This window comes from Uloborus diversus, chromosome 2, assembly GCF_026930045.1.
Source record: "Uloborus diversus isolate 005 chromosome 2, Udiv.v.3.1, whole genome shotgun sequence".
Taxonomy (NCBI): Eukaryota; Metazoa; Arthropoda; class Arachnida; order Araneae; family Uloboridae; genus Uloborus; species Uloborus diversus.
The window spans coordinates 109,664,557-109,692,101 of NC_072732.1; the positions used below are offsets into that span (position 1 = coordinate 109,664,557).

General features: G+C 32.3%; 1 protein-coding gene across 1 annotated transcript in view; it reads left to right on the forward strand.

The window, feature by feature from the left end:
* The window catches only part of LOC129217263 (uncharacterized), an 82,253-nt gene extending 75,554 nt beyond the window's left edge, over positions 1-6,699 (forward strand). The window contains exon 3 of the mRNA XM_054851534.1: positions 6,220-6,699. Within this exon, the coding sequence (XP_054707509.1) occupies positions 6,220-6,595 (376 nt within the window). The 3' untranslated portion in view covers positions 6,596-6,699. The remainder of the gene's footprint in view (positions 1-6,219) is intronic.
* Positions 6,700-27,545: the final 20,846 nt, after the last annotated feature.

Here is a 27,545-nt window from a genome sequence, read left to right on the forward strand (position 1 = left end):
TCCATGTTATATAGAATTCGAATTATAACTTTTTTTGAAGCAGATTTTTAAAAAGGCTAAGCCTCTATTCACGCATTTGGTAAACGAATTCATTGTTTGCCGACAAGAAAATTAAACGCAACGATTTTTAAAATGTTTATCTGTTGCCAGTTTCTATTTGTTAACAAATAAAATACTTGTAATTTACTTTTAATAGTATAAGGCTTTTAAAAAGATTTTCAATTTTCCCACTTGATTTTCTACATTTGCGACTCAGTCAGGGGTTTTTTAATTTTGATAACAGCAGTGCAACTGTGAACCAGAAATAAAAAATTTTATTACTTAAAAACTCCACATTTTTATTTCATAGTACCACAAGATTTCTATGATGTTGCAGATTATATTACAATGTAGGGTACAAGAGATTTCAACGACTTCTAATAAACATTCAATTCGCAACTCCAACGAACTATAGGGGGCACTGAAGTCACTGTCTAATGGCGGAATTGAAAACTAAAACAAACGCACATGGTAACGAAGAAAATGCTAAAAGTGTTGTGATTTTTGTTCGTACGTATGATTGTTTCGCTTTATTCTTTTTAAATTAATTTTCAAAGTCTTGTTGATATTCTGACCCACGTAGAAAGAAATGAGAATTCAAGAAGCATTACTAAACGTCAAACATTAATGCAAAGTACGTAGTTCGTAGTTCTAAGCAGCCATTTTCACGATGTTGAATTCGATATTTATCAATTCTTGATAAAACTAAATAATAATTGTGGCCTTACAAGAATAACAATTAATGCTAGAAAATTTAATATGACATTACAAATTGTTATCGAAAGAAGATGATACTTTTTTGCCTTGCTTGGCTACCGCTTATTGTTTTCCATTTGTAGCTGAGTTATTTCTCTCGAATTCCCGAATCGGTTAATTTAAAAATTTTCTGTTTCGATTTTTCTAATTTCTGAGTTACGATTTAATTGTGTCATGTTATGCAAATCATCAACAAAATTCTCACGGATATATGGTGGTAGTTTTCTTTTCAGTTGATTGACCATTATTTCTTTTCACTTATCGAATTCTGTAATCTTACTACCATTTTATTCCACTCATGATAAAAATTGAAAATGGTTTAACTAAAAACGCGAAATCTCGCCAAGGCTACTTTGCTCGCACAATGCCAAAATTATAACCCTAAACAAATTTGGCGATACCTTTCAGCTGAGAATAAAAGGAATAAAGTAAATTCTTTCTCGGTCCATTTTGTTCTACGATAATATATTCAAGAAAATATTTTGCATACTGTCCATTCCAACTAAATGCTGCTGTAAAATATGGTAAGTTTAATTAATTTAAGATTAAAAAAACTCCCATATTCTTACAAATTCATACAAAACAATAAAAAATTTTACCTTGTAGAACGTTATCCAAGTTTGTTAATCCAGAATTTTCGCTTTCACCTATTATTAAGGAAATAATGAAAACTAACATTATTTTGAGGAGCTCGAGAATACTACTAAGGGACGAATTAATTTCTGTAGCTGAAAGCAAACTAAGATACATCGATTGCGTTAATAAATACTCAGAACAAACTGCCTGTGTTTACGTCAACAGACACACATGGAACGCAACGTGGCAAAGTTTTAGTTGCATTCGCAGTTTTATAAATCACCGCAAGGTAGCGTATTCGAGCGCTGGAGTTCCGAATAGCATCTTCCAAATAGTAATTTCAGAACTATTAGATTATACATTTAGTTTTGTAAAGTGTTGCCATTTATTTTGTAAAATAATAAGTAGAGATCTGGTATTCAGACCTTCCCGGAAGTGTTTTTGAAACTTACAAATCTAAAAGTTGTACTAATTTTGGCCCGATGAAGGGAGAATTTCTACTTTCATTGGTAGTTAAATCGCGGAAGTAATGGGAGGGACGTGACGTCGTGGACGTCGTGAATGGTGAGCATTTGACGACAACTTAGAGACATCTCGAAATATTTTAAGCCGTAAATGAGGACTGAAGTTCAGTGACAAGCGTACATGAGTATTTAAACAGTAAATAGACTATTTAAAACAAAAATATTTCTTCAATTCGATCCAGTTGTTCCTTCGATTACAGCGTTCAAACAAACTCTTCAGCTTTATATTATTACTATAGATCAGATAATTGGTTAAAAAGTAAAAATGTAGGTTTTATTGAAGATAGAAAGTTTATGTAAGTTATGCGTAAAAAAGGTACTGGGGATGATTAAAGAGGTCCAATTTTAAGAGCCGGGGACAATGTCCATGAAATAAGATATTGGTAGCAAGAAATTTATTACAAAGAAAACCAAATACTATTTATTAAATCAAATACACGAAAAACCAAATTCATGTATTAAAACTAGCAGCGACTGGAATTGAAAAGAATGAAGCTGTAAGGTTTCTGTTTCAAGACTTACTTAAATTCCAATAATTGGATGAAAGTCTTGTTAATGGAATTGCAATTCGATGTAATTGCACTCGTTCACTGACCTCGCTACCCTGCAAATGTCGTTCCTTGCGACTACTCAAAGTTTTCTTGTTTCTTAATGATTGTTAGCTTACTTGTTAGACGGTGTGTCTGCTTGTTTCTTCATGATTGTTTTTGTAGTTTGTGGCTCGATAATAGTTAAAACAATTCTCATGCCACCACTAATATTAAATCTCTTGACAGGACAGTGAAAAGAATGGTGTAGAGAAACAAATCTTTCAGTGTTTTAAATTGAGCAATAAAATACAACTTTAAATTTAAGTAATGTGTGTGTATGTGAGTGTTGTATAAACTGCTGAAAACAGTCTACAGATTTATAACTTACACTTTTCGATTTAAAAAAATTGGACTATAATCTCAAATTTAGCGGAAATTGCGCCTTTTTCATATGTACAATTGCTTGAAATTGTGTTACTTTGAAGTTATAGAACCCATGATTTTTTTTTCTTTTGAGGATTAGTAAGTCATATAATACGGGGAAAACTGGGACAAATATCCTGAACATACATACTGCCACAAATGATCGGACACTTCCGAATTTAGAAAATAATTCAAAGGTACAAAAGCACTTTGAAAAATGTTCTAAAACCGAATTTCAAAGGTACAAAAGTAAAGTTTTGTTTCATTTTTCAAAGGTATCAAAGTACTTGAGTTTATGACTCCGTTATTTCAATCAAAGTTCTGTCACACAGGTAACTAAGAAATCTGCAACAAACTAAAGATTAAATAACAATATTAAAGATTACTCAGTAAAATGCAAAGCTTGAAATGCGTTTTAACTGTAGAAATCTGAGCATTTGTAGTCATTTTAATTTTGAGTAGGTTAGTGTGAGAGTAACAAGTAGATTAGTGGAAATATAATGATTTTATTCAAAAAACTATTTTTCTCCTTAGTTTTTTTGTTATTTAATTTATAGCATGCAAATTTTCCAACCCGATATAATACCATTTTCAGAAAACTTAAACATAATGCTTCAATGTCAGACCAGGGACACATTTCCCTGAAAATAACCCTAATAACCCTAAATGAAAAGAATGTTTTTTTTTTTTTTTTTTTTTTTTTTTTTTTGAGTGCGGATCAAATAGAGATAATCACAATTTTGTTTCTTTTTTTTTTTTAGATAATGTACAAAAATAAAAAGCATTTGCTTCGTTGCCAGAACTTTAATTAAAATTCTTCTTTTACTTATATTGCAACGCACAACTCTTTTCAAACTCTTGTTTACAACCCAAAATAAAATGTGTTTCAAAATAAATGCACCGAGCATATTAAAAATGGGCATTCTTAACGGATGAATTACTTGAGTGAATTGACCATTGGAGCAGTTAATAGTCTCCTAAATGTTATGGAGATAATCACTGATGACGTTCAGCTTAAACAGCCTATTTTCCCACTAAAAAATTATAAAACACAGCTGCTCTCCAAATTTAATTGTTTTAATTTCGGAGAACTAATGCTTCAAATTTTGTCAAGAAAAATATAAATTTTGCTTCTCGATAAGAGTTTTGATAAACTGTTTACTTTCTCTCTCTCTCTCTCATTGCTGAGATTCAACGGAATATTGATATTCAGTAATTCAATACTATTTGTTATACGTATTATTGATCTTAGAATTGTATTTCATGTCTTTCAAAATGCAGCATTATATGTTTCTTCTGCTCTTTAGTTACGTGAAATGAACGTTACTTTGAAAAGTAGGAAGACCCTAAACTTCCCACATATGAAAATAATTTCTTTTAAATCAAGTCGTTAAAACATTTTATTAGCAACGTTCACATACAATGGGGTGGTTACCTTCAGTCAAAAGTACTACTTTTAGTCATTGAAATTGATAGAATGAGAAAAAAAAAATAACATGGACACAGAAAATACTTTTATTTTCCCAACAGTTTTTTTTTTTTTTAATTCATTCTTTAAAATTTCTGATTTTTTAAACAAGGCGTGGTCTTGATAACGTCACAAATGATGCATTTTGCCTCATCTTTCTACTACGTTTCCACGTTATGATAATCAAGCAGCGAATTAAATATTGCGCTCTGTGCTTGCTATCAACCATATCGTTGCCAATACACGTGAGTAAAGATGCGAATTAAATATTTTGCCATTCAGTGTTGCCATTCACAGTGCATTTCATCATTTGTGATGTCGTCGGCAGAAGCCGTAAACAATGAAAGCGCTCCGATTTTGTATTTTTTTTTTAATATTAAACGTAAACAAATTTATTAAAAAATGGTCAGATCCTATGTTTTTAACCATGCTCTTTCAGAAAAAAATACATTTTAAATTTTGGAAACGACCCAATTCGAGCTTAGGTTTTTCCCCCTTCTTTCCTTTGCTTTTCCTTTATTGTCAGTAATTATTTCAAGTTTAAAATATTGCACTAACAATCACTCAATTTACAAATATTTTTTTAATTACACCTGTCGGATAATTTACACGTCAAATGCATTTATTAAAATATTAGTTTCGCAAATACATCTTTAAATGTCGCAAATGTACATGTAGTCTACATGTCTTAGCCAATCACTGTTCTTCTCTGCAATAATCAGCCAATCAGATGTTAGAGGCTTCCAGCAGAATTTGACATGCTTACAAATGGGACGCATCGTCATTTTGCATTATTATATTGCTTACGTTCGAAGAGCTTGACCGGTAGCGCCCGGTTAGTTAATCACGTGACAGCTAATGATCACGTGCTCCAATCCACCAATCAACAGCTTAAAATGGTAACCGGTGAGGTAACCGATAGATGATAGAACGCTGCGGTTTGTAACCGGTTACTTACCGGTCGACCGGTGAGGTTCCTCGAACGCAACCAAAGAATGAAGATTGTTTTGTATTCAACCAATTTACATTTTTTTTAAACATTAAAGTTAATTGCTTGATCATTTATTTTATTCATATTACTTAAAGCTACTTAAAGAAAATAAGTTAGCTATAGGATACACTCTTGCAGCTAAACATACTTTACATTTAAAGATTTTTTTTTAATATTATAGTTCATTTTGCTGCAAGAGCGTGTTTATTTAGTTTTTTAAACTGTTATATTGTTTAAATATTACTTCTGACGTAAAACATAGTGCTGTCACTTGGTGCACAACATATCCGATTTTCTGTGGAATTTCCTACCATTTGAAACAAACACGAATAAATAGTTAGGAGAAAAGCAAAGTATATTTTCGATGAATTTGCATCAAAACAAATTAGGAAAAGATAATGCTATAATTAAAAACTTCAAAACTGATGTCCAAAAGTGAGTCCCTTACGTGACAGGTAAACTTCGCAAAGTTAAAATAAAGATTATAACTTTTTGTGAATAACAAATCACACAAATCAAGTAATTTTACTAAATCAGCAAGTGTTTGGCTTTCATCTCTTATTAATTTGCATAGACAATGGAATCCGGTTAATTGAATCAATGGTTAATTGAATCAACTGCTTTAATGAATCAAATCATCTAAAACAGAACAATAACCAGTCTTATTAAAGTAGACGTTTTATGGAATCAAAACTGTTTAGAACAAACGTGATTCATATAAGCAGCAGCCACTGTATATATGAAATTATAAGAAAAATGTCCGTCCAAATTGTCACTCGAGACCGTGAATTGACCCCAGTACATATTTTTAATAGTTTAAAACACATTGCTTCCTTATCGAATACCATTCTTCTCATGAGCAAGCTTTACAGTGTATTTTTCACTAACAGTAGTTTTTTTTTTTTCTTGCAGTTGTCGCTCAGTGACGCTGGAAATTCCGGCCAGAGAGAAATCATCGTTTTATTCCAAAGATTCTTCCTCAGATCCAAGTTTGAAAGGACTTGGCGAAGTTTCACAGGCGATGCCTGAGAGCCCACCCCCGCCCCTCTTGGGACCCGTGCCCCACCCATCCACTGGACGTCGACGTAGTAGCAGCCAGCACGTCAAGTTCGTGACCACAACGGCCGTGTTGCACCACGGACGTGCAGTGACTGGCTTGAGTCACGGTCGCTTCAAGCGCGCGAAGGGTGCGCGGAAGATCTTCTGGGACGAACATTCCTCTCACGCAGGTGCTGAGTGCGCACAGGAATTGGAACGAGAGTTGAGCTTGACACTGGACAACAGCTAGCAGATGGACCGGCTAGGTGTACCCCTAGCCAAAAAACGAAAATCAATCGACAAGAGAGTTTGAATTCGGAAGTGGATGGAGTCTTTTTTACCCTTTTCTGAACTCCGGCTAAATAGCACCGAGTCAGAATGCATTGACCAAATCGTTTGGATAAGTTAATTGCATCGTGTTAAGCAATTGACAGTTATAAACTGGAATTAATGAAAAAACTTAAATGATTCAGGATGAAGAAAATGAAGCGTCAGCCGTATTAATGATCCTGAAAAGTAACAAAGTAACATTGTTTTAGATTTCGAAAACCATTTCTTTCAGGAAATTCATTCGTGTCTGAGTTCTTATGTTCTTTTGATTTTTTTTTTCTGCCTATGTATTCTCCTATTTAGGATATTTTATAAATTTACTTTATTTTCTTTGATTGTTGAAATTACAACCACTTTATTGTTTTAGTAATAAATTGAATAATCACTTAATGATGTTGGGGAATGATCATGCCTTTAATTTAATTAGTAACGATTATTCTCGTACTCAGTTTCTCTAAAGTACTGCAAAAGGTATTAGTTTAAGGATAATTTATTGCGATCCATAAATAATAAACTAAAAAAATGGTATCATAAGGTTTCATTCCGATTTTGTAAACAAATATTTTCCTCTAAGATGCTAACAATAGTCTTTACTTTGAAAAAAAAATTCAATTCTCATGTTTTGAAATTACTCGTAGTATAATTTGAAAATAAACATGAATTAAAAAGCATTTTCTATTGACAATTTAGTTCAAAATGGTATAGCTTCTTTACTGTAATAATTATCAACCATAATTTTGTAATAATTATAAATGATGGTTTTTCATAATGATAACTATGATGAACAAAAGAAAGTATATCTTTACTATTAAAACGATTTGTTAATTTCACAGAAATACATTTTAAAAAAGCTTATAGAGTTTGTATTGAGACAATGAGTAAGCTTTAGGCATTGTGATCAATTGTCTATACAATGTATTGCAGACAAAACTGACAAACCTTTCAGGAGCATTCATCTCATTTTTCCAGTAAAAACATTCCGAAAAACGAAAAGAAATGATGAACTCTTTTTACCAGTTCAAAAGATCATTCATAATAAGTTGTTTCCATGGTGAAACCGAAAATGTACAGAACAGATATCTGCATTTACTGTAGCTGAACATGATTATTGAGAAAGAGTAGTAATCTAATATCGATAAATATTTGAAATACTATGTAAGCACATTGCTTGTTAATGTATGTTGTCAACATTTTGTTGACCAGCATTCACAATTCTTACTTTTTGTAAAAAAAGTTTTAAAAAAATGGGCGAAAAAAAAGTCAACAAAATAAGTGTTGATTTTTAAAAGTGCAAAGTACTCAACTGTGACAACATTTTTACTAACTAGAGATAGTTATGAAACGTAGATTGAAATGAAATATTTTATTTTAATTCTCTAACTGCACTTTTTGAGGTTATTTACTCCTTATGAAAATATATTGGGTCAGTAAGGGTAAAGCGAAGCAGAATTTCTATGCTTTAACTCCATATCCTTCCCTTTCTTTTGTGTGTTCAAAATAATACATAATTGTCTTATTTTTTGTTTAAATTCTTGTACAATTCATTACATTAATGAAATTTGAAAATAAGGATTGACAATTATTTTACTCCCCTACTAAAATAAAAAAACAATGCAATGAAATGAAATCTTTAAAAGTGTGAAAGCATCAAAAGCAAAGATGAAAATAAAAGTAATTAATTACTTATCATTGAAATTGTAAGTGTCAGAATACTTACTGTGCAAAAGAGTTTTTATTTTTATTTTTATTTTAATATTTTAGATTAATGTACACGTTACAATAAAACTATAGGGCTTTCAACTCTTTGAAAAAATTTAAACATTTAAATAAGTTGACTCGCAAAAACGTTTAAGGTACATTGGCTGACCCTTGCGAAGCATTTGTGCTCAACAAAAAGAATTGAAAAAAAAAAAAAAACGCTTTTTTAGGCAATTTCTGTGAACGAAAATGTGTGACTTCTTCGTTTGTTTTTTCCTTTTTTTTTTCTTTTTCGTGCTGAAATCTCAGAAAAAAAACCTTTGAAATAATTAAAAAGTCAGTAATCCAACGTTATTAAGCACAAAACTTGCAAATGATTGCAGACACGTGTTTCGGTGTTACAAGGAACACCTTTTTCAATGCAAAGAAGTGTGAGCTTTTGGATGAAAAGTCATCCGAGAAAAGCAACACGGTGGAACAGGAGATAGTATAAATATCAAAAAATAGAAATTAAACAAACCAAAAAAGATAAAATGACACCTGGAGACAAAATTTATTATATAATTCCATCAGGAAAAAAAACCGTTAAGTAATAAATTTTAAAAGAAAACCCATAAACAATGCAAAAAGTCCAAAAATGAAACCACTCATAATAAATTAGCAATAAATTTACCAGCGGGAAAAAACTATGTATGGAAGCAATGTATCAAATGGAGAAATGCAGAAAAAAACAGAGTGAAGGATAAACATATTGGAATTAGTTAATCACAAAACGAAATAAGAAAGCAAAAAATGAAAAAATAAAAGTAAGAAATGTACGACGTTTACATAAAAATAATAGAAAATCTAAACCAATTTTAACAAAGGAGTCCACACAGAGGAAAAATACGGAATTGCAGTAAGATCGTTAACTAAATTAGAACGGTTCCTCAGGATGTGGAAAGATTCCCAAAAATCAAGATCCAACGAATTGGGGCATTTTTGGATAATTTGATAAGAGTTAAAATCAAAAGAGTGACTCGATTCCCAACAGTGTTGAGCAATACTGGATTTATTCAGCTGTTGTTTTCTCACATAGCTTTGATGTTCTTTTAACCGAAATTTCAAAGAACGGCGAGTCTGTCCGATGTATCCGAGATCTTACTGCAATTCCCTATTTTTCCTCTGTGTGGACTCCTTTGTTAAAATTGGTTTAGATTTTCTATTATTTTTATGTAAACGTCGTACATTTCTTACTTTTATTTTTTCATTTTTTGCTTTCTTATTTCGTTTTGTGATTAACTAATTCCAATATGTTTATCCTTCACTCTGTTTTTTTCTGCATTTCTCCATTTGATACATTGCTTCCATACATAGTTTTTTCCCGCTGGTAAATTTATTGCTAATTTATTATGAGTGGTTTCATTTTTGGACTTTTTGCATTGTTTATGGGTTTTCTTTTAAAATTTATTACTTAACGGTTTTTTTTCCTGATGGAATTATATAATAAATTTTGTCTCCAGGTGTCATTTTATCTTTTTTGGTTTGTTTAATTTCTATTTTTTGATATTTATACTATCTCCTGTTCCACCGTGTTGCTTTTCTCGGATGACTTTTCATCCAAAAGCTCACACTTCTTTGCATTGAAAAAGGTGTTCCTTGTAACACCGAAACACGTGTCTGCAATCATTTGCAAGTTTTGTGCTTAATAACGTTGGATTACTGACTTTTTAATTCTCAGCACAAAGGTATTTATTCTTTATTAATTTGAAATAATGTTTTACTTTGAAGTTTGAGGTAGTACTGAGGTAGTTATGGCGTACTCACAAAAAACACCTTTGAAAAATAATATATATGATACTGTGATGGTGATATACCATGTTAAAACAAACGGTTTTCTTTTTTTTTTCCGGTGCAACAACACAACCAATGTACTTGAATCAATGTACCTCCATCTCGGGAAGGTACACACTAAAGCAATTCGTAGCAAAGTAAAAAGATAAATTGAAATGGATGCCTCTATTTTGTCGAAATAATTTTTTAAACTTATATTGTGATTTACCATGTTAAAGTTAATGAATTGTTTCCGAATTTTAACAACAACAAAACTGCAGTTATGAATCCGGCAATGAGTTTATATAATATATTCATAGAAATTTGGATCAGAATTCCGCTGAAGAAAATTTAAAACGATGTTTACCTACCCATGGAGTTTTGAACTCACGACCACCGCGTTATTGACACCACGCTCTCGCCAACAGAGCCAACGGGCTCGATTTCGGGATCCATTGTTCTAAAGTAGTATGTAGTATAAAAAAGAATCAATCGGGGTTGTTTTCAACCAAGCAACAAAAATGAATTCTTTTTATTTTTCTCCGAAGCGGTAAAAAAACTCTTTAAAATTATACTTTACTTGTGGAGTTTGATAAAGTATTGAGAGAGTTATGGCGTTGTCACAAAACACACACACACATACACACATATGAAAAATAATATGTATGATAATCTTTCGAAAGGACAAAAATCATGTTTTTGATGTAAATGTAAACATTTCACAGTTCTAAAATTTTCAATATATTTTCAAATAATTTGTTGTTACCAAATGTATCTGTTCTCAATTGTTGCTATGACAATGAAAATGAATTGCGTATTAGTTTTAATATGCGTTTCGTATATTAGTGTTTGAGTGTAATAATAACATACTTTATACGTTTATCTATCGAGTTTCGTTCAACCGATCCTGTATGATGTGAATGCTATTACTTATCACCAATGAAATTTCGTCATGTCTGAACTTAATTTGGATTTTACAATATGGGGGTTTTTAAAATAGAGATTACATTTGAAAAGCAGAAAAAAAAATCATCACCGCCAAAAACTAAATTGGCAAACTAAATACATGCAATTAACAAACCATTAAATAATAAACACTAAACTTTAAAATCACACAGAGTTACGCTACTTATATTTTTATATTATTTTTTAAATTTAGTGATACAGTATTTGTAAATGCCAATGTCACTCAAAATGGCATTTAAAAGAAACTCGAATCGCACATTCGATAGAGTCTTCTTCTTAATTACTTTCCCGTAAAAGTTTTTTTTAACTTAATTTCTTTCCATTTCTTTTTTTTTCTCCTGGTTTTGTCCACTCACATATTGCGAATTAAAAGATGTTTGAATTTAATGTTCATTCCTGTCAAAAAATAAACGCTTTAATTTACCAAAACATAATACCGATCAATTTGAGAAAATGACCTTGATATCCTTTTTTACCCATTTACCTAATGTCTTTATTTTTATATCATTCGATTCGTTTCCAGTTATTCGTTCGATTCGATCAGTATTTCGTTTTCAAAATTACTTCAACTCTTTAAAACGTACACTTTAAGTATTTTGAAACCTAATAAGACTAACAAGAAAGACATAAATCTGCTCCTACGAAATTGACATTAACATGCAGAAAAGTTGGCTCGTTCAGCTCTAGTAACTTTTTTGGGGTATTTAGGAAAGCAACTACATTTTTGTCATTTATGAAGGCAACTACTTTAGACAGCACTATTTTGCATCCCTAAAAAAAACATTTTTAATTGAATTCAGTTCAACTTTTTCTAAAACTTTTTTGGTTATTTCAAAATCTTAATCATATTATAATGATTGTTTTCTATTCTTATTTATGAGGATTAACGAAGGGTTACAGTTAATCGATTACATTTACTCTATTATCGACGTTGTATTTTATTTCCAATGTTTTTTCTTCCTGAGTGACCATATAGTTTTGAAAAACCTTCTGTCTTTCAAACTTTTTGAATCAATCACTGATGCGCAATTTGTGGATCTTCCTTCTTTGTGCTGCATTTTTGTCTATTGTCGCCACTTAGTTCTCTTTATTGTTTTAAATGTATAAGTCTCATGTTTTGTTATGTATGATAGAATTTGATTTTTCATGTAAATACAAAAAAATGGTATTGTTTGTATCATTTTGAATAAATGAGCTATGTTATTCTGAATAAGTTACTACTGCAAATATAGTATTATGCCTTTTCACACAAACTGCATTCATAATTCATTTAAAATTTTGTCTTAAAACATTACGATGCTGCATTTAGTTTCACAAAAGTGAGCACGAAAAATAATTATTAATACTCTACTGTAAATTTAGAATTATGCCTCTTCACGCAAATTGTATTCATAATTCCTTTGACATTTCTTCTTAAAACATTACAATGCTGCGATGCAGCATTTGGTTTCATAAGAGTGAGCATGAAAAAGAGTAATAAATACTCTACTGTAAATATAGTACTATGCCTTTTCACACAAACTGTATTCAGAATTTCTTTAAAATTTCGTCATAAAACATTACGATGCTGCATTTGGTTTTATAAGAGAGCACGAAAAAGAGATATCGTATAGTAAACATCGAGTCGAACACAGAAAAAGACACCAAAAAAACTAATGACAGTAAAAATTCATTCAATAATAAAGAAAAATTGTCAAAATTATAAGCTTGTCGTATGTTATCAAAACTGGTAAACTTTTAAAACTTTGGTTAAATTCTCAAAAATGGTTAGCAAGAAACGAAAAACCGCAATGTGTCGATAAAGACACACGATAGATGTGAAAATTTGTATTACAGGGAAACACTAAATTGGGTTAAGGGTTGTATTGCCTATCGATTCGGCGAACTCGATGAGCCAGTGACTCACCTCCAGAGGACAGCCCGATCTGTCCTCCATTTTGGTTCCAAGAGTGCTTCGGATCCAGACTAGTTTTAAATGCTCGTATGTGCACTTTCGTATAGTTGCTGCGGGCTGGTCATTTGCGTAATCAAGGAAAGAGGGTCACTTTACCTCCCCCCCTCTCCCTGTATTTCAAAAACACACTGTAAATGTGCGTTTTGGATGCATTTTGGTGTTTTTTTTTTCTTATGAAATACCTGAAACATGTCCCTCTCCCCCCCCTCCCCGGGGTCTTATTCACTGGTTGTTATATCGTAAAAATAACTGATGTAAAGTCAAGTAAAACGCACTTTAAGCAAATCTAGCAAAATATGTAGCCAATAGCTACTTCGGAAATACTTCCCGTTAAAACCCAGTTTTCATACCTATCTTGTTTTAAATGTGCACACATACTAACACTGCCGAACAGCGCAATCTGACTGACAATCATAGGGACTCCATCGGCAGAGCGATCAACTTAGAACCCATCATACTCCGGATCAAGTCCCGGCCAAATCTCTTCAGGCATATTCACAACAAAATTGTCTATTTGAATAAAGAAAATAGATTATAAACAGCGAGAACACTAAACAATATTCAAAATGCGTTGGTTATACACACGTGTTTTAACGGATGCTCTGTTAAATCAGCAGCTGTACTCGGTGATCGCCACGTAGTACTCGCAAGCACGGACAACGAGAAAGAAAGAACGCGAGAAGATCACATCTTTTCGTCACACAAAAAACTACGTCACTTCATTTCTGTCACACAGAAAGTTTGCGTATCAGAATTTCAAAGCCTTCGCATAAAAAATTTCACTTCAAACACACACGCATCGAAGTAGTATATTCAGTTTTAAACCCACTTATTAATATTTATCAATGATTCTTCTGGATTCATTTTTAGATAATTGTAGGTCTCTGAAGCAAAATTCGTGAATTTTTCCTTTTTCAACTTCATTTAAGACAAGGAATACATCTCAAAAGGAAATTTACTTTCTCGTACATTACGTAAAATTACAGCAGTAAAATTGAATTTTACATTTTTTTCCAATCAATTTGTCACACACAAATCGTAAGACCTTATCAACCGAGAAATGTCTTGTCCTACTTGCATTGCGCAGAGATAAAATATTATTATGAGTACCAAACGTGATTGAGTATCTTGTATTTTTATTACAAGTCATTACAGAAATAAATATAAAATAAAGTTATACATTAGTTTAACTGTACTCAAAACGCTAAAACTCGTACACAACATGATATACGATATACCTGATTTGTAAAATGAGCTTTAAGTGCTCGAACATTACGCAAGACTCCTCAATTTGCGTTTCAAAATCATTGCAATTATATTGAAAGACTAAGTATGCTATTCACTGCCAAATACGTTCCCTGGAGTCTGACGGCACTTAGTCACCAAAATAGCACTTTGAGTAATTCTAGAATGCTTAAAATAGACAATGTTAATTCTCAAATTTAGCATTAAAATCATGCATTAAGATCAATGGCAACGGATCGAATTTCAAAGTGAACATCTCTGAAAAATCATTGTTTCTGTACTAGACAAAAGAGTTAACGGAAAATGAAGCTCAATGCTATCAAATAAAAAGATGTTTCAACGCACACGCACATGCACGCTACATGCACACAAAACCAGGACTGATAAATGCGAAACAGATCACAAATTTTTTCAAAAAAAGATATTTTGTACAATAAATAAAATTTTTAAGAAATGTTAAAAGTATGTCGTTGCTGAAATTCACGGCCTACAACTTAGAATTCACGACCAGTGCAATAATGCAATGACCGTCGGTCGCAATTAAATTGCAAACGGAGAGGGGGGGGAGATATTAAATGCTTTTTCACTAACTAAAATAAATATAAAATTGATGGAAGTGCAAGGTATTCAGCAATATTCCAGTAACGTTGGTATAATTTTTTGGTATTCATATATCTCCAAAAATTATGAATTATAATTAACTTTGCGCTGAAAATTTTTTTAGCTGAATGCCAGAGAATTTTCTGGACCTAAAATATAGGCACAAAAATGAATTCAATGAAAGGAATTTACTAAGCATAGAAGTATTTACTAAACTGATTTTTTAAAAAAAGAGCTTCTCAAGTATTATAACTTTAGAAAGGACAACTTTTATCAGGTGTTCAAAAAATATATAGTTATTCCTAAATTTCAACAATTTAGATTAAAATATTGCTTAAAAATAGCTGTTTTGAAGGTCTAATTGAGAATTGGAATAAACATTTTGTGAACTAATGCAACAAACTTTATATAACTTAATAACTTCTGCGTGTTTTCAAAACTATTTTTCCTCTTCAACTTAAATTAAATGTAAAATCGATGAAATATAAGTGTTTTAGCAATATTTTGTAGAGTTTGAAACCTCTTCTGACGTTGATTTCTTCTAAAAATATTGCCTTAGAATTAGCTTCCACACACAATTCATTTTTTTTTTTTTTTTTTTCAGAATTATATAATGAAGAGTCAATAATAACAACGAAGCGGGTTTCCAAAACTCGCTCCAATTGTTTCACTTGTCATTCAGAAAACACTAATACTAAAGCTTCTTTCAAAAATTCAAATTATGCTAACATCAAGAGAAATGTTTTCCCCCAGTCTTTCCACAACTGTGGTCTTAGCTCCGATAAAAATTCCTCTATTCAGCTTTTCCTCAGTTTCAGATGCCTTAAAACGTCGTTGCATATGCATCAGGGGATGGATCAATTATCAATTTATAAAACAAAGGTATGATTTATGAGTTTCGAAAAATGATTTTCCATAAATGGAACCGGTAGAAGTGTTATGAGCGTCTCCCGTGGCGATTAAGCGCTGCTTGAACGACGGAAACATTACAGAAAATGCTATTTCATGTGGAAAATGAGCTATAAAAGGGAACGGGCCTAAATTACAGAGTTTCTAGAGAGCCTTTTTCAGCTGAAATATATGTTTCGGGGCCGAAATATTTCAAACATTTTACGATGCATCATACCTTTTTTTAGGCAAAAAACATGGTTTAAAGCTAAAAATTCGCTCAATTACCAACCTGGAACATTACTGATATTAAAATCTGGGTTGTAGTCCTGAAGCGTGCAGCATTCTAGAAAATCGACGCATACAATCAAACGATAAATTATAAATAGGGGGGCTAGAAGTTCCGTTTTTCAAACAAGCTCAATATTTGTTATGAAAACATAATTCTTGAATTATTATTCTGAAATTAAAATAGAGTAATATGTGCCCCTATACTGTAACAACTGTTTTTTGTGTAATATTTTGTAAAAAATTTTTATAATTAATTTGATAGTACCGAAAATCGAGAAGGAAGAACTTGCCCCTTCTTAGGGCTAGTTGTTCCGTTGGTGGGGTAAGTTTTTTCGATATTAACACGACGATGTTTAACGGTGATGATTTCAATGATGAACATTCTTTCGAGACGAGTAATTTGTTAAAGCCATAACTTGTGATAAAAAAATTAATGTTAATTAAAAACAAGTGTCTTTTTAAAGACTAATAAGCAATATTGTCAGAATAATCAGTTTTTTCTTTCATGTAAAACAAACTAAATTTATTTTACATTTTAGCATTGAATTTGTATTTAAAGGTTTATTGATTACCTTTTAAGTAAAAATACATATATTAAGACAGTTAATAAGTATAGTAACACTATAATATATTAGCATAGTGAAATATAGTAAGATCAGAATAATGTAGTAAAATTAAATAAAATACTTAACAGGTTCCGTAGCTTATAAGCCATGAAAACTAGTTCAGTCTGCAATCATAACAGAAAACCATCTTTGAATATAAATGCTGACTACTTCGCAGACGATCCATAAAAGAGGTTTGTGCAAATGATCACAGTGAACTCCTGATAACTCGCGGACGCTCAAAAATTCAGTTTATCTTGTTCCAATCCATAGTTCTTGATTCTAACATAGAACCTGACAAAGGTCCACAAAAATCAGCTTCAGGGACCCAATATGGCACGCAGACCGTAGGATAGGCTTCAGTAGCTAAGAACGCTCTAAAACTCAAAAGCATTTGTGATTACAAATTATATCCGTAAACACAAAAATATAAATGAAAAGAGATACTTATAAACTTCCGTTGCCGGCATTAATGTCACTAAGTGAGTCATCGCAACATCATTCAGACTAGGGTCTTCCTTGAAATTCCAAGCGGAACGCAACCGCGAACTGTCATCTTGATAAAATGAGACAAACCATTATTCCATTCAGTTCTGGTCACAAGTTAAGGAAGTTCTTTACATTTGCATACCACTAAACTCAAAAAAATAATATTGCATTAGTGAATAAATTGAGATGAAAAATTCAGGCGGCTAGAATGAAATTTGTAGTTTTTTTTTTTTTTTTTTGAAATACCTAAACGCAACCATTTTACCGGGCACAAATTCAAAATGAAATCAACTACAATTTTATTTTCTCCGTGCGCTGGAGGGAAAGGAACAAAATATTCGCTAGCGAATTCCCCCCTTCTTGGCACGCCAGCACACGGAAAAAAAGAAATACTTTAATACACGAATAAAAAATATATTACAGGTCATCCGTTTGTGTGCGCAAATTATAACTTAGACATAATGGAATAATTGAAACATTAAAAAAAAAACTCTAAAAAATATGTCATTGCAATTCTGAAGTCATTGCAATTCAAGCTTTAAGTAAATTTTCCCTAAAAAAAGGTTTTGTGAAACAATCAGCTAAATTATTTTTAGTTTCAACAGATTTTATTCCAAATTCATTTTCGTCAATCGAATTCCTTAGGAAATGGTACCCCACATCATTCTGCTTGGTTCTGCAATTTTCTATTGCAAATCTAGAAAAATCGATCGCAACTAGAATGTCGTAGTACAGAGTACTATTAATCAATCTAAAATTCTGAGCACTTTTCGTGGCCAATTCATTTAAAATTCTTTTGATCCATATAACTTCCTTAGATTGTTCACTAATTAAAATATACTCCGCTTCCATCGTTGACAGTGCTACGCATTTTTGTTTGAATGTACACCATATTATTTGAATCTATACAAAAACACTAGACCCCCTCTCCCTCCCTCCTTCATTGAAATCCGGTCGTCGTGATTCGAGGCGTAATCTGTATCAAAATGACAATAATTTATTCAATTTACAGACAAAATTTAAGTTTCAGGAATTGACAAACTCTTCAGCTTGTCTCACAAATCTCCTTTTTTCATATAGATACGCATTGCAAACATTAGTTTGGAAATGGACCCAATGTAGCTTATACACAAAAATTGAAAAGAAAGCATCAATAAAAAAAAAGGAAATTGCTGAAGAGAACACTTGCGAAAAGCATCCCCCCTCCCCCCATACCTGGTGGTTACCTAAAATAACCAGTCTGGCATTGAAGCGCATTATTTCGTTCTGCTTATCTGTTCTGCTGTGTTTTGCCAATCTTTACTTTCTGGCATTCTCAAACTTTGTTTCAAATTCGAAGGAATTACATCTTCGGAAATGCTAGCTTCCAGCTTACTTGAACTATCCCCCCCCCCCCCCTATCTTCATCAGAATCTGATACTTTTCGTGAATTATCATCACAAGTGAAATCGAACTATTTTGGGTCACATTCGAAGTTATTTTCAGAACAATAAACCTCGACTTCGTGATTCGGAATTTAGAACCGTCGTGTCAATAGAATAATACATATCCCTGCATTCTCTACTTTGCCTTTGCATTTCTTTAACCAGTTTAATTCTCAACATGCTATTTTATGATTTTCAGGATATTCTTCTTCTACTTCAGATTTACTCAGTAGTGAAATAAAACTGTATTCCTTTGTTTCCCGTTCCTGTCCCCCCCCCCCTGCCTAGAATTTATTTTCATCGATTTTACATTCAGCGTTTCTGTCACTTCGCGATTTTCGGAATCCCAAATTCTATAACCTTTCGTATGAAACGCATATCCTACCATGACTCCCTGTTTAGCTCTCATATCCAATTTGTTTATTTTCTGTTTTGGAAGTCCAATATAAGAAATACAGTCAAAAAAAAAAAAAAAAAAAACAAGGGAGATTTTAATAGATGGCTTTCTTCCCCGAAATAGCTCAAAAAAGGTTTTGATTTTTCCTTTTAAAACCGCTCTAGTCCGTAAGTAGTGGAAGCACATAACGGCTTCGGCTCAAAACTACTGAGGCAAACCCGTTTCATTTAAAAGTGTCCTGATTCCATTCATTAATGTTGAGTTATGGTGTTCTATAACGCTACTTTGTTAACTGGAGGATTTGTTAGTTTTTTCGATTCTTATGCTTTGGTCGCTAAGGTAAATTTCAAACCCGGGGGTTCAGAAATTCCTTTCCGTTATCGGATCTTTTCCGCAAATATCTCTGTTCTCTTTTAAAACCTGACAAAGTATTCGAAAACCTCACTTTTCTTCTTTAAGAAATAAACCGAAGACTTTCTTGAAAAATCGTCTATTATTGTGAAAATAATCGCCCCCCCCCCCTAAAGAACTCAACTGCTAAGGAACCCATCGCATTTAAATGTAAAAGATCTTACCCGGCTTTGGCTTGAATCTCCATTACAGGTTTGAACAAAATTCTCCGATTTTTTTTCATTTTACACGAATAACAATTTGACATATTTTTACTTTTTATATGCAGTGAAAGACAGTGAAGTACAGAATCACACTTTTCAGTATTTGTGATATAGTTTTTGCCTTCATCATAAACACGTTGATGCCAAACTTTAAGACTCAAAGGGTTCTAAAAGTTAAAATGTAAGGAAACTGATGAGTTCTAGGTTACAAGAGTTTCAAATTCTACTGTAGTTCTCGATTCATCTACTTTTCTAAATGAGCATGTCCTTCAAGGCGAATAAAATATGACAAACAATGCATAATAATGTAAATATTCTACTTTAAATTAAAAAGCAGTCATTTAGACGAGAACGCAACACTGCCAGATCAGAAATGAAAAGCTAAAAATTTTAAGAATATAGCCAGGCACGGCCTGAACTAAATTAAATGTGTTCGGGTGGCGTATAATCTCAATTTGTCGAATGGAACTTACACATTTGCCGATTAATAAAATACTGGTGCATGCACACGTTAAATACGCACAATTAAGTACAATATCTAATGAAATTTGGACATTCGAGAATTAAAAAAATTTCAACATTACAATTACGTCCGTAAATTTGCCGAATCGTGAGATAAAATTTTTCCAATATGGCAATTTTGGGGAGGTCATAGAGACTTCCCGTGACCTCCCATCGAGTGTTTTTGGATATAGTTTCTAAGATTATTTTTATGTTCACAAGTTTCAATGGTACTAGTGCATTTTTCCTGAAGTAAAATTTTAATTTCTTGCCGACGCAAATATAAAACTTTTAAAACACAAGGGTTTCGTGTTTGTATCTAAAGATGCTTATTATTATTATTATTATTATTATTATTATTTTTTGGAGTGCTTCATTGATGATTTTTTTTTAATTATTATTATTTTAGTTTTGATCGATAAGTATGAAAGCTGGCTCCAGATTTCAGAGAATTTTGAGTCGTTCAGACATCAGAGTATTGTATTTCCGGAGTGGCAAATTCTTCAAAAAAAATATCAGTAAATTTGATACTGTTTTCATGTCTCTCGGTCACGTTGTTATTTTATTTATTTACATTTTATTCATCGAATTATGTACAGGTTATAAAAGTTACTGACGCTATAACGTAAAGTTTATCAATAAAACGGTTAAATGCAAACTGTTAAAGAATTTAAAACAGAATATGAGAAAGAAAAAAAAAACAGAAGAAAGAAGTCAATCGCGATACGATAAAAATTTACTGGAAAACATAAGAATTTAAATTTTAAGTACTCACATCCTATATAACACAAAATATAATAGTAAACAAAGTCTAATGTTCTAATAACTTTAAATACGATCAAGGAGGGAATTGATTTCTTTTAAAATCAAATTTGAGTTTTAGAAAATGTTTAAAAACTATCATACATGCAGTAAAATATTCAGAATCACAACAACTACTCAGATTTTTGCTATAAAACAATTGCTACAACTTAACTAAAAGAAATTGCAAAGTCAACATCAACAAATATTGGGATACGAAATACGATTTCTAAATAAACACTTATTTTACATACATTCTCGATGATAAAAAAAACTACATTTTGAGGAAAAGGGAATGAATAATATAACCAGCCCTTACCTTTAACTTGGATTACAAATGAGCAGTTCTGCCTCAGCACAGTCGAAATATCAACGAAAATGGCTGTCGATACCTTGAATTCATTAGTTTATCTTCCCGTATGAAAGGAAACACCTTTTTCGCATCGTTTTGCGTAATCTAAAACATTTTTACAGTTTTTCTCTGTTATTTAGCAGAGCAGTATTAAACTGTAAGAAAAAACAGTATATTACTATGAAAACAACAATTATTTTTTGCAGTGTGGCAACATGGAGGCCAGTACTTTTCACTGTAAAATTTCATGAAACTTTTTACTATTGGATACCTGTAAGCAGTGTTTATGTACAAAAAAAAAAAAAAAGCTAAGCATGTTGTGTAATATTGCTGCCAATAAAAATCTTTTCTCATGAGCTTATTGTTATTTTTTAACGACCAAACGGATCTTATTTTTGGATGGCAGGTACGAAGGTATCATTGGTTAAAATGAAAATAAAAATAAAATAACGTCTCATGCACTGTTCGTTCCATTGTACGTAAGGTAAAAACTAAGTGTCAGAATGAAAGCGACTGCGGTAAAGAAAAGAAAGGGAGAATCTATAACTAGAGTTTTTCCGACTACACCGTTAAACACCGTTTCCTCTGTGTAGCTAAATTTTGGAGAAACACACTTGTCAAAAAAGGCCTAGCTGAAAAACTGTTCAGTTTTCCAAGTAATCTCTTAGTTGCAGTTAGAAACGTATTAATGCTGGCAGCTTAAAAATATCCCTTTAAACCACAATTTACGAAATAAATCACTTTGTTTAAAACATTGATATGCAGTTGACTGTACATTCTGAACACTCATGGGACCGAACAAAAGTTTTTAGATTTTGGGGGTGTTCATTATATAGGGAGACTGGAAATGCATGCATATACAGGGTGTTCCGTTTTAACCTGCAAGTTTTAACTAAATGCCGTTTTAACCTCCATTTTCCCAACCATTAGTCCTAGACGCATTCTTCTAGTTGCAAAAATGTTCAAAATCAAATGCAGAGTTAAGATAGTGAAAGTTCGAAGCAAAAATAAAAATGAGTCAAAATTTTAAAATTTTAACTTTTTATACGGGCCCTTGGTTCCCTAACTTATATTTAGGAAAATAATTTCCATTGAAAAATAATTCCAACACAAAAAGTTTGACATTAGTACGACCAATATTCACCGAGATATAAAACGCAGCGTTTTGTGACTTACATAGCAGTTACATCTATACATATAATAAAATAAGATGTTTGTGTGTGTGTGTGTGTGGCGCGCTTCCCGGGAAAACTTTAAGGCCTAGAAAGATGAAATTTGGTATACAGGTACAGTTTCTGCTGAAGATGTGCACCTCGGGCTTCGATTTTTGATATTTCAATTAGAAAAAAAGTTATTTAATGTTTTGTGTGTTTTTTTGCACTTTTTAGTACTTTTTACCTCACAAACCCTGAACCAATCGCACCACACAAATATTTTTTGTACTATAGTGTTGGAAATTTAATTTTAAATATGATGAATGAAAAAATTTTGAAGATAGAGCAATTTTTGTATTTTTTATGAATTTTTGAAAAAACCTTCAATTTGAATTTTTTTTCTGGGTTTTATATTTTTCTATTATCATCCTGCGAGAAGTATCAAAGCCTCATTTCTAAAATTTAAGTTGGTAATAGTAAAAACATTTCGCCCTCTTCAGAAGAAAAAAGTTCTTAAAAATAAACAATAGTTTTTTTTTTAAACCATTTTTTTAATGCGGAACACATTATGTCTTTCCCCGCATCGGTCGAAAAAAGCGTTCTTCAATCTTTTACGCTCTGACGTCACTACTTGGATTTCGATTCGATATTTACGACGGAATCTTAATCGCAAACAATGTTAATCTTTTTTTTTACTATATAGTTAACTTCTACATTTTATGACGTGATGACCTCGTGTTTTTCCGTTCAGCGCTTGCTTCTTTTTTCTTTCCTTTTTTTTTAAAAAAATTTAGGGATTGCATTTTTCTTTTTCCATCCCCCCCCCCCCAAGCTGGACGTTGTGCTGCATCTATATTACGTCACATTTCATAGTTGTGCGCATTTAATAAAATAAAAACAGCGACATTTTTTTTCTTTGTGAAATGCTACTTTTTGCACACTACAAGCGGTTTTTTGAGTGATCTTTGTTTTTATTAGGAAATGGGCGGGGAGGTTTAAATAAATAAAGATGGATAAAAAAAATTAGAGATAGATCGTAAAGGTAGATAGCCGCCGAAGGCGGCAATCTTGGCGTAAAAATGTGAATGGCACAAAAAAAGATAGAGATGGATTGATTAAAACTGCTGCCAAATTTAGGCGGCAAACTTGAAGTAAAAAGGTAAATGACAAGTTAGTCAAACAGCCGCCGTAAGTGGCTGCTTGCATAGAAAGGCGAATGGCGTAAGAAGGCGAACCAGCTGGTCGCCGCAGGCGGCTAGTACATAATATAGCAGTTACAAGGGTTTAAATTTATACGTGTGCATAGACTGTGGTTTCTCAAACTTCGAGTTTTTGTTGTGTGTTTTTGCTTGTCACGGCATAACATTTGCATAAATTTTTGAATAGCTATGAAAAATATAAATACTTTGTTGTTTTACTTCGACAGCCTGTCATTCTTGTAAAAGGCGATAAGTTCCAATCTCATCTTCTGTATGGTCCCTAAAAACTTTGAACTCGAATATCTCCTTTAGTTTTGGTTTCACAACTGTCAAGTCTTTTGTGTTCGTAATATCTTTCAATGAAGATCATTTCCCTAAACATAAGCTAAGGGACCTAGGGTCCGTATAAAAAGTTAAAATTGACTCATTTTTATTTTGCTCATTTTTATTTTTGCTTCGAACTTTCACTATCTTAACTCTGCATCTGATTTTTAACATTTTTGCAATTGGAAGCATGCATCTAGGACTAACGGTTACGAAAATAAAGGTCTTTCAGGTTAAAATGGAACATCCTGTATCTTCTGTTGCGTTAATGGACTATGTTCATCACTTTGCTAAGTGAGTTGTACCAGTTTTTTTAAATAGAAGTGTTGAATTTTGGATTGACAGCAAGTGAAATATCCAATTAAACTCAGTAGAACCTAAACTCTTGCATTTCTTTCTTCCTTCCCTAATTTAAAAAGTTTTACTTCACATTCAACTATAAAAAAATTACAATGCAGTTATCGGTATAATACCTGTAAAAAAAAAATAATTTGCTTTTGTACTGTGTATTTCTCTTCAACGGTACGGGTTATTATCCAATTGTTCAAGTGAAAATGTTTCCAGGTGACTCTCAGCCGCATTATTGCTCGTAGGTAATCGTAATTTCAAGGTCTTGAATACTACTTCATACAATGGTTGATTCGTGAAATACGCAGTCCAGTGGCAGATATTTCAGGCTCATGTGTCTCAGCCGAATGGTTTTATGTAATACAGCAATATCCGTAAAAAAAATTTTCTTTCTCTTCTCTTCATCTTCTTAATGCTATTAAATCACTGATAAAATTATGAAGGTATTTCAAGTTTTCCAATTAGGTTCATTGGAATTCTGGAGTACTGACTGTGAACATGTTCAGTGCATAGAGAGGTAATAACTGAAGTGGGTTAAAAATAGCGTCCATGATATAGGTGTGTTCATATTATAGGGTGCTCAGAGTACAGAGAGGTCAATCTATGTTAAGTATATGGAGTTTCGTCGGGACCATCACAATGTGTTCAGAATATCGCGGTGTTCACATTAGGGAGAGTTCAAATACAGGGAGTCCACTGTACACATCACATTAATAAAATGAACTATCGCCTTCGAGAAAACTGTTTTTCGTATTCTCAATCTAATCTCTGACTGATAACTGGCTCTTCAAATGGACTTTTTTTTTCTGACGTTTTCTATAGCTTTTACCAGTCTTCCTTTAATTACCTAAATCACGGGTTAAAGTCTTTAGTAGCAAAGACAATGGGATAAGTTATAAAAGTTCATTAATCCCTTCAAAATACCTCTGACTCCATTCTTGCTGATTTTTATGTAAAATAACCTCCTGAATTCAAATGATATCACCGTTCTCCCTCCATAACCCAACATTTGGGAGATAGCGCCCCTCATTTATTTTTATTACTTTCTTTTTCAATTTTCGGCAGTTTTATAACGATTATTTTTATTTGGAGGCGAAGCGAGCTCATATTAACCATAACCATTCTTCTGAGGTGCTAGACAGGTGAAAAGTTAAAAACTATCATTTAGCATTTAGGTATACTTAGGGGGTAATTCTCACTTAAGATATTTTTTAAAACATCAAAAACGATGTTTTTTTCCTACGATTTTTTTAAACTTTTTTTTTATTTCATTTTTTGGTATAAAACCAGAGTATCGAATTCACTCCTATGAACCTTATGTCCGAAACAAATTTCACGCAACAAAATATTTCATAACTTGTTTTTTTAAAGCACCGTATGTTGCATACGAGCCTCATCGCAGATCTTAAGAAAAGAAACTTCCCGTATTTTTTATATTTATTCAAGTAAGCCACAACTGTCTCAAAAATTAACTACCTACTGACTGAGCGGGAAAAAAGAGCGCTTCTAACATTCTGGTGAGTCTGCTCGTCCCTAAGAAGGATCTGTTAAGATCATGGCGCCTCGAACTCAAATTTTTGGGAGGGCGGAAGTTCTCAATGTGCCGAACAGAACTCCAAATTTAGCCGAATTATGATAATTTTGTAGAATGAAATATCTCCGAATAACAGTAATCATGCCGAAGGGAGCTCCAAATTTTGCCGAACTATAACAATTTTGCCTAATAGAACTCAAATTTCGCCGAATCGTTAGACATAAATGGCCAAATAAGAATATTTTGGGAAGGTCACAGTGATCTTCCGTGACCTCCCATCGGGGCGACCTAGGTTGAGACCTGCTTAAATAATAAAGAAAATTGGTTGTCCGATATTACCCTACTCTCTTCTATTTAATTTGCGGGGAAAAGTAATGAAAAGAAGATGTTAGTATTTTGAAATGTATGGCCTCTCGCATTCTGTAGGGATTAAGCATTATATTCATCTTGAGCCCTTTGCTTGATATCGTAGACATATCACCAACCTCGATCATTCAGAACCTGACAGCTGCAACAATTTGATTCCCTTCTTCCAAATTGCTTGTTCGATCCTCGTAAGTGGCTGGGTTGCTTTTAACGGGGATGTTGACTTAACTGCTCTCTTGAACTGTCTCATTTCTTCCACTTAACGAGATTTTTACCTCAAACAGTATTTAGAATAAATACTTCTGCACTACAAATGTGTCATGAATTTCTAAAGTGAAGGTACATATAACTTACTTTAAAAGAAATTATACATTTTTTTTTTTCCAAATTAGGGGAAGGTTACCGTCAATGAACCGGTTCCATGACTAGACCGCGAAGATATTTCCCATACCATAGTTTGTGCAGACGCGTAATCAGTTTTAGTACCTTCCTTTGTCTGAAAGCAGTCTACTTCAGAATTGTCAAATAGCTAAAATTATTTCATCATGTTGTTTCTCGGTCAGAAAAATTTTGTACCATTATCTTGCAAATTATTGAGATTTTCATTTAGTTATAACATGCTTTGAATATCACTGATCAATTAAACGTGAACATTGTCTTAAAAGAGTGTCTTTTCAAGTACAATTCCCCATACTTCATGTTTCCTCCTGATTCGTCACAGTAGTCACACCTATAAGAATATTCAAAATGAAGCAGTTGCTATCATTGGACCGCTAGGTGTTTTCACAAATGGACCACCTGACAAAGTGGTCCATTCATGGAAAATCTCAAATATTGTTGTAACTTCAGCTCAATTATCTTTGAAAATTGCTCAATTGTTTTAAAATAAATATGACACTGAAAAAAATAATCTCAATAATTCATAAAAACTCTCATGCTTTATTATAATTTCAAGTCAATTTTTTTATAAAATTAATTAAAAATTTAAAACACAATAATTTAGTTTCAAATACTTTTGTTGTTCCAAAAAAATGCAAAAAATAGTTTTATATGGTCAGTATACAAGTGAGAGCATGTAACGTACTAGAGTAGCTTACAGAAATGGTATGGCCCTAGGACCTTAACGAAGTCTGCCGACAATATAGAGTTCGAAATGCAACTTTAAACAGTCACATAGAAGATAAAAACCGGTTTGTTGTTGCCTTAGTCACTTATTAGAAATTTAGGAGATAAGCCCTTCAAAATAGGAATATGATTAGTGAATCATATTTTGAAACTAGAGAAGACATTTTTGGATTACTTCCAAAA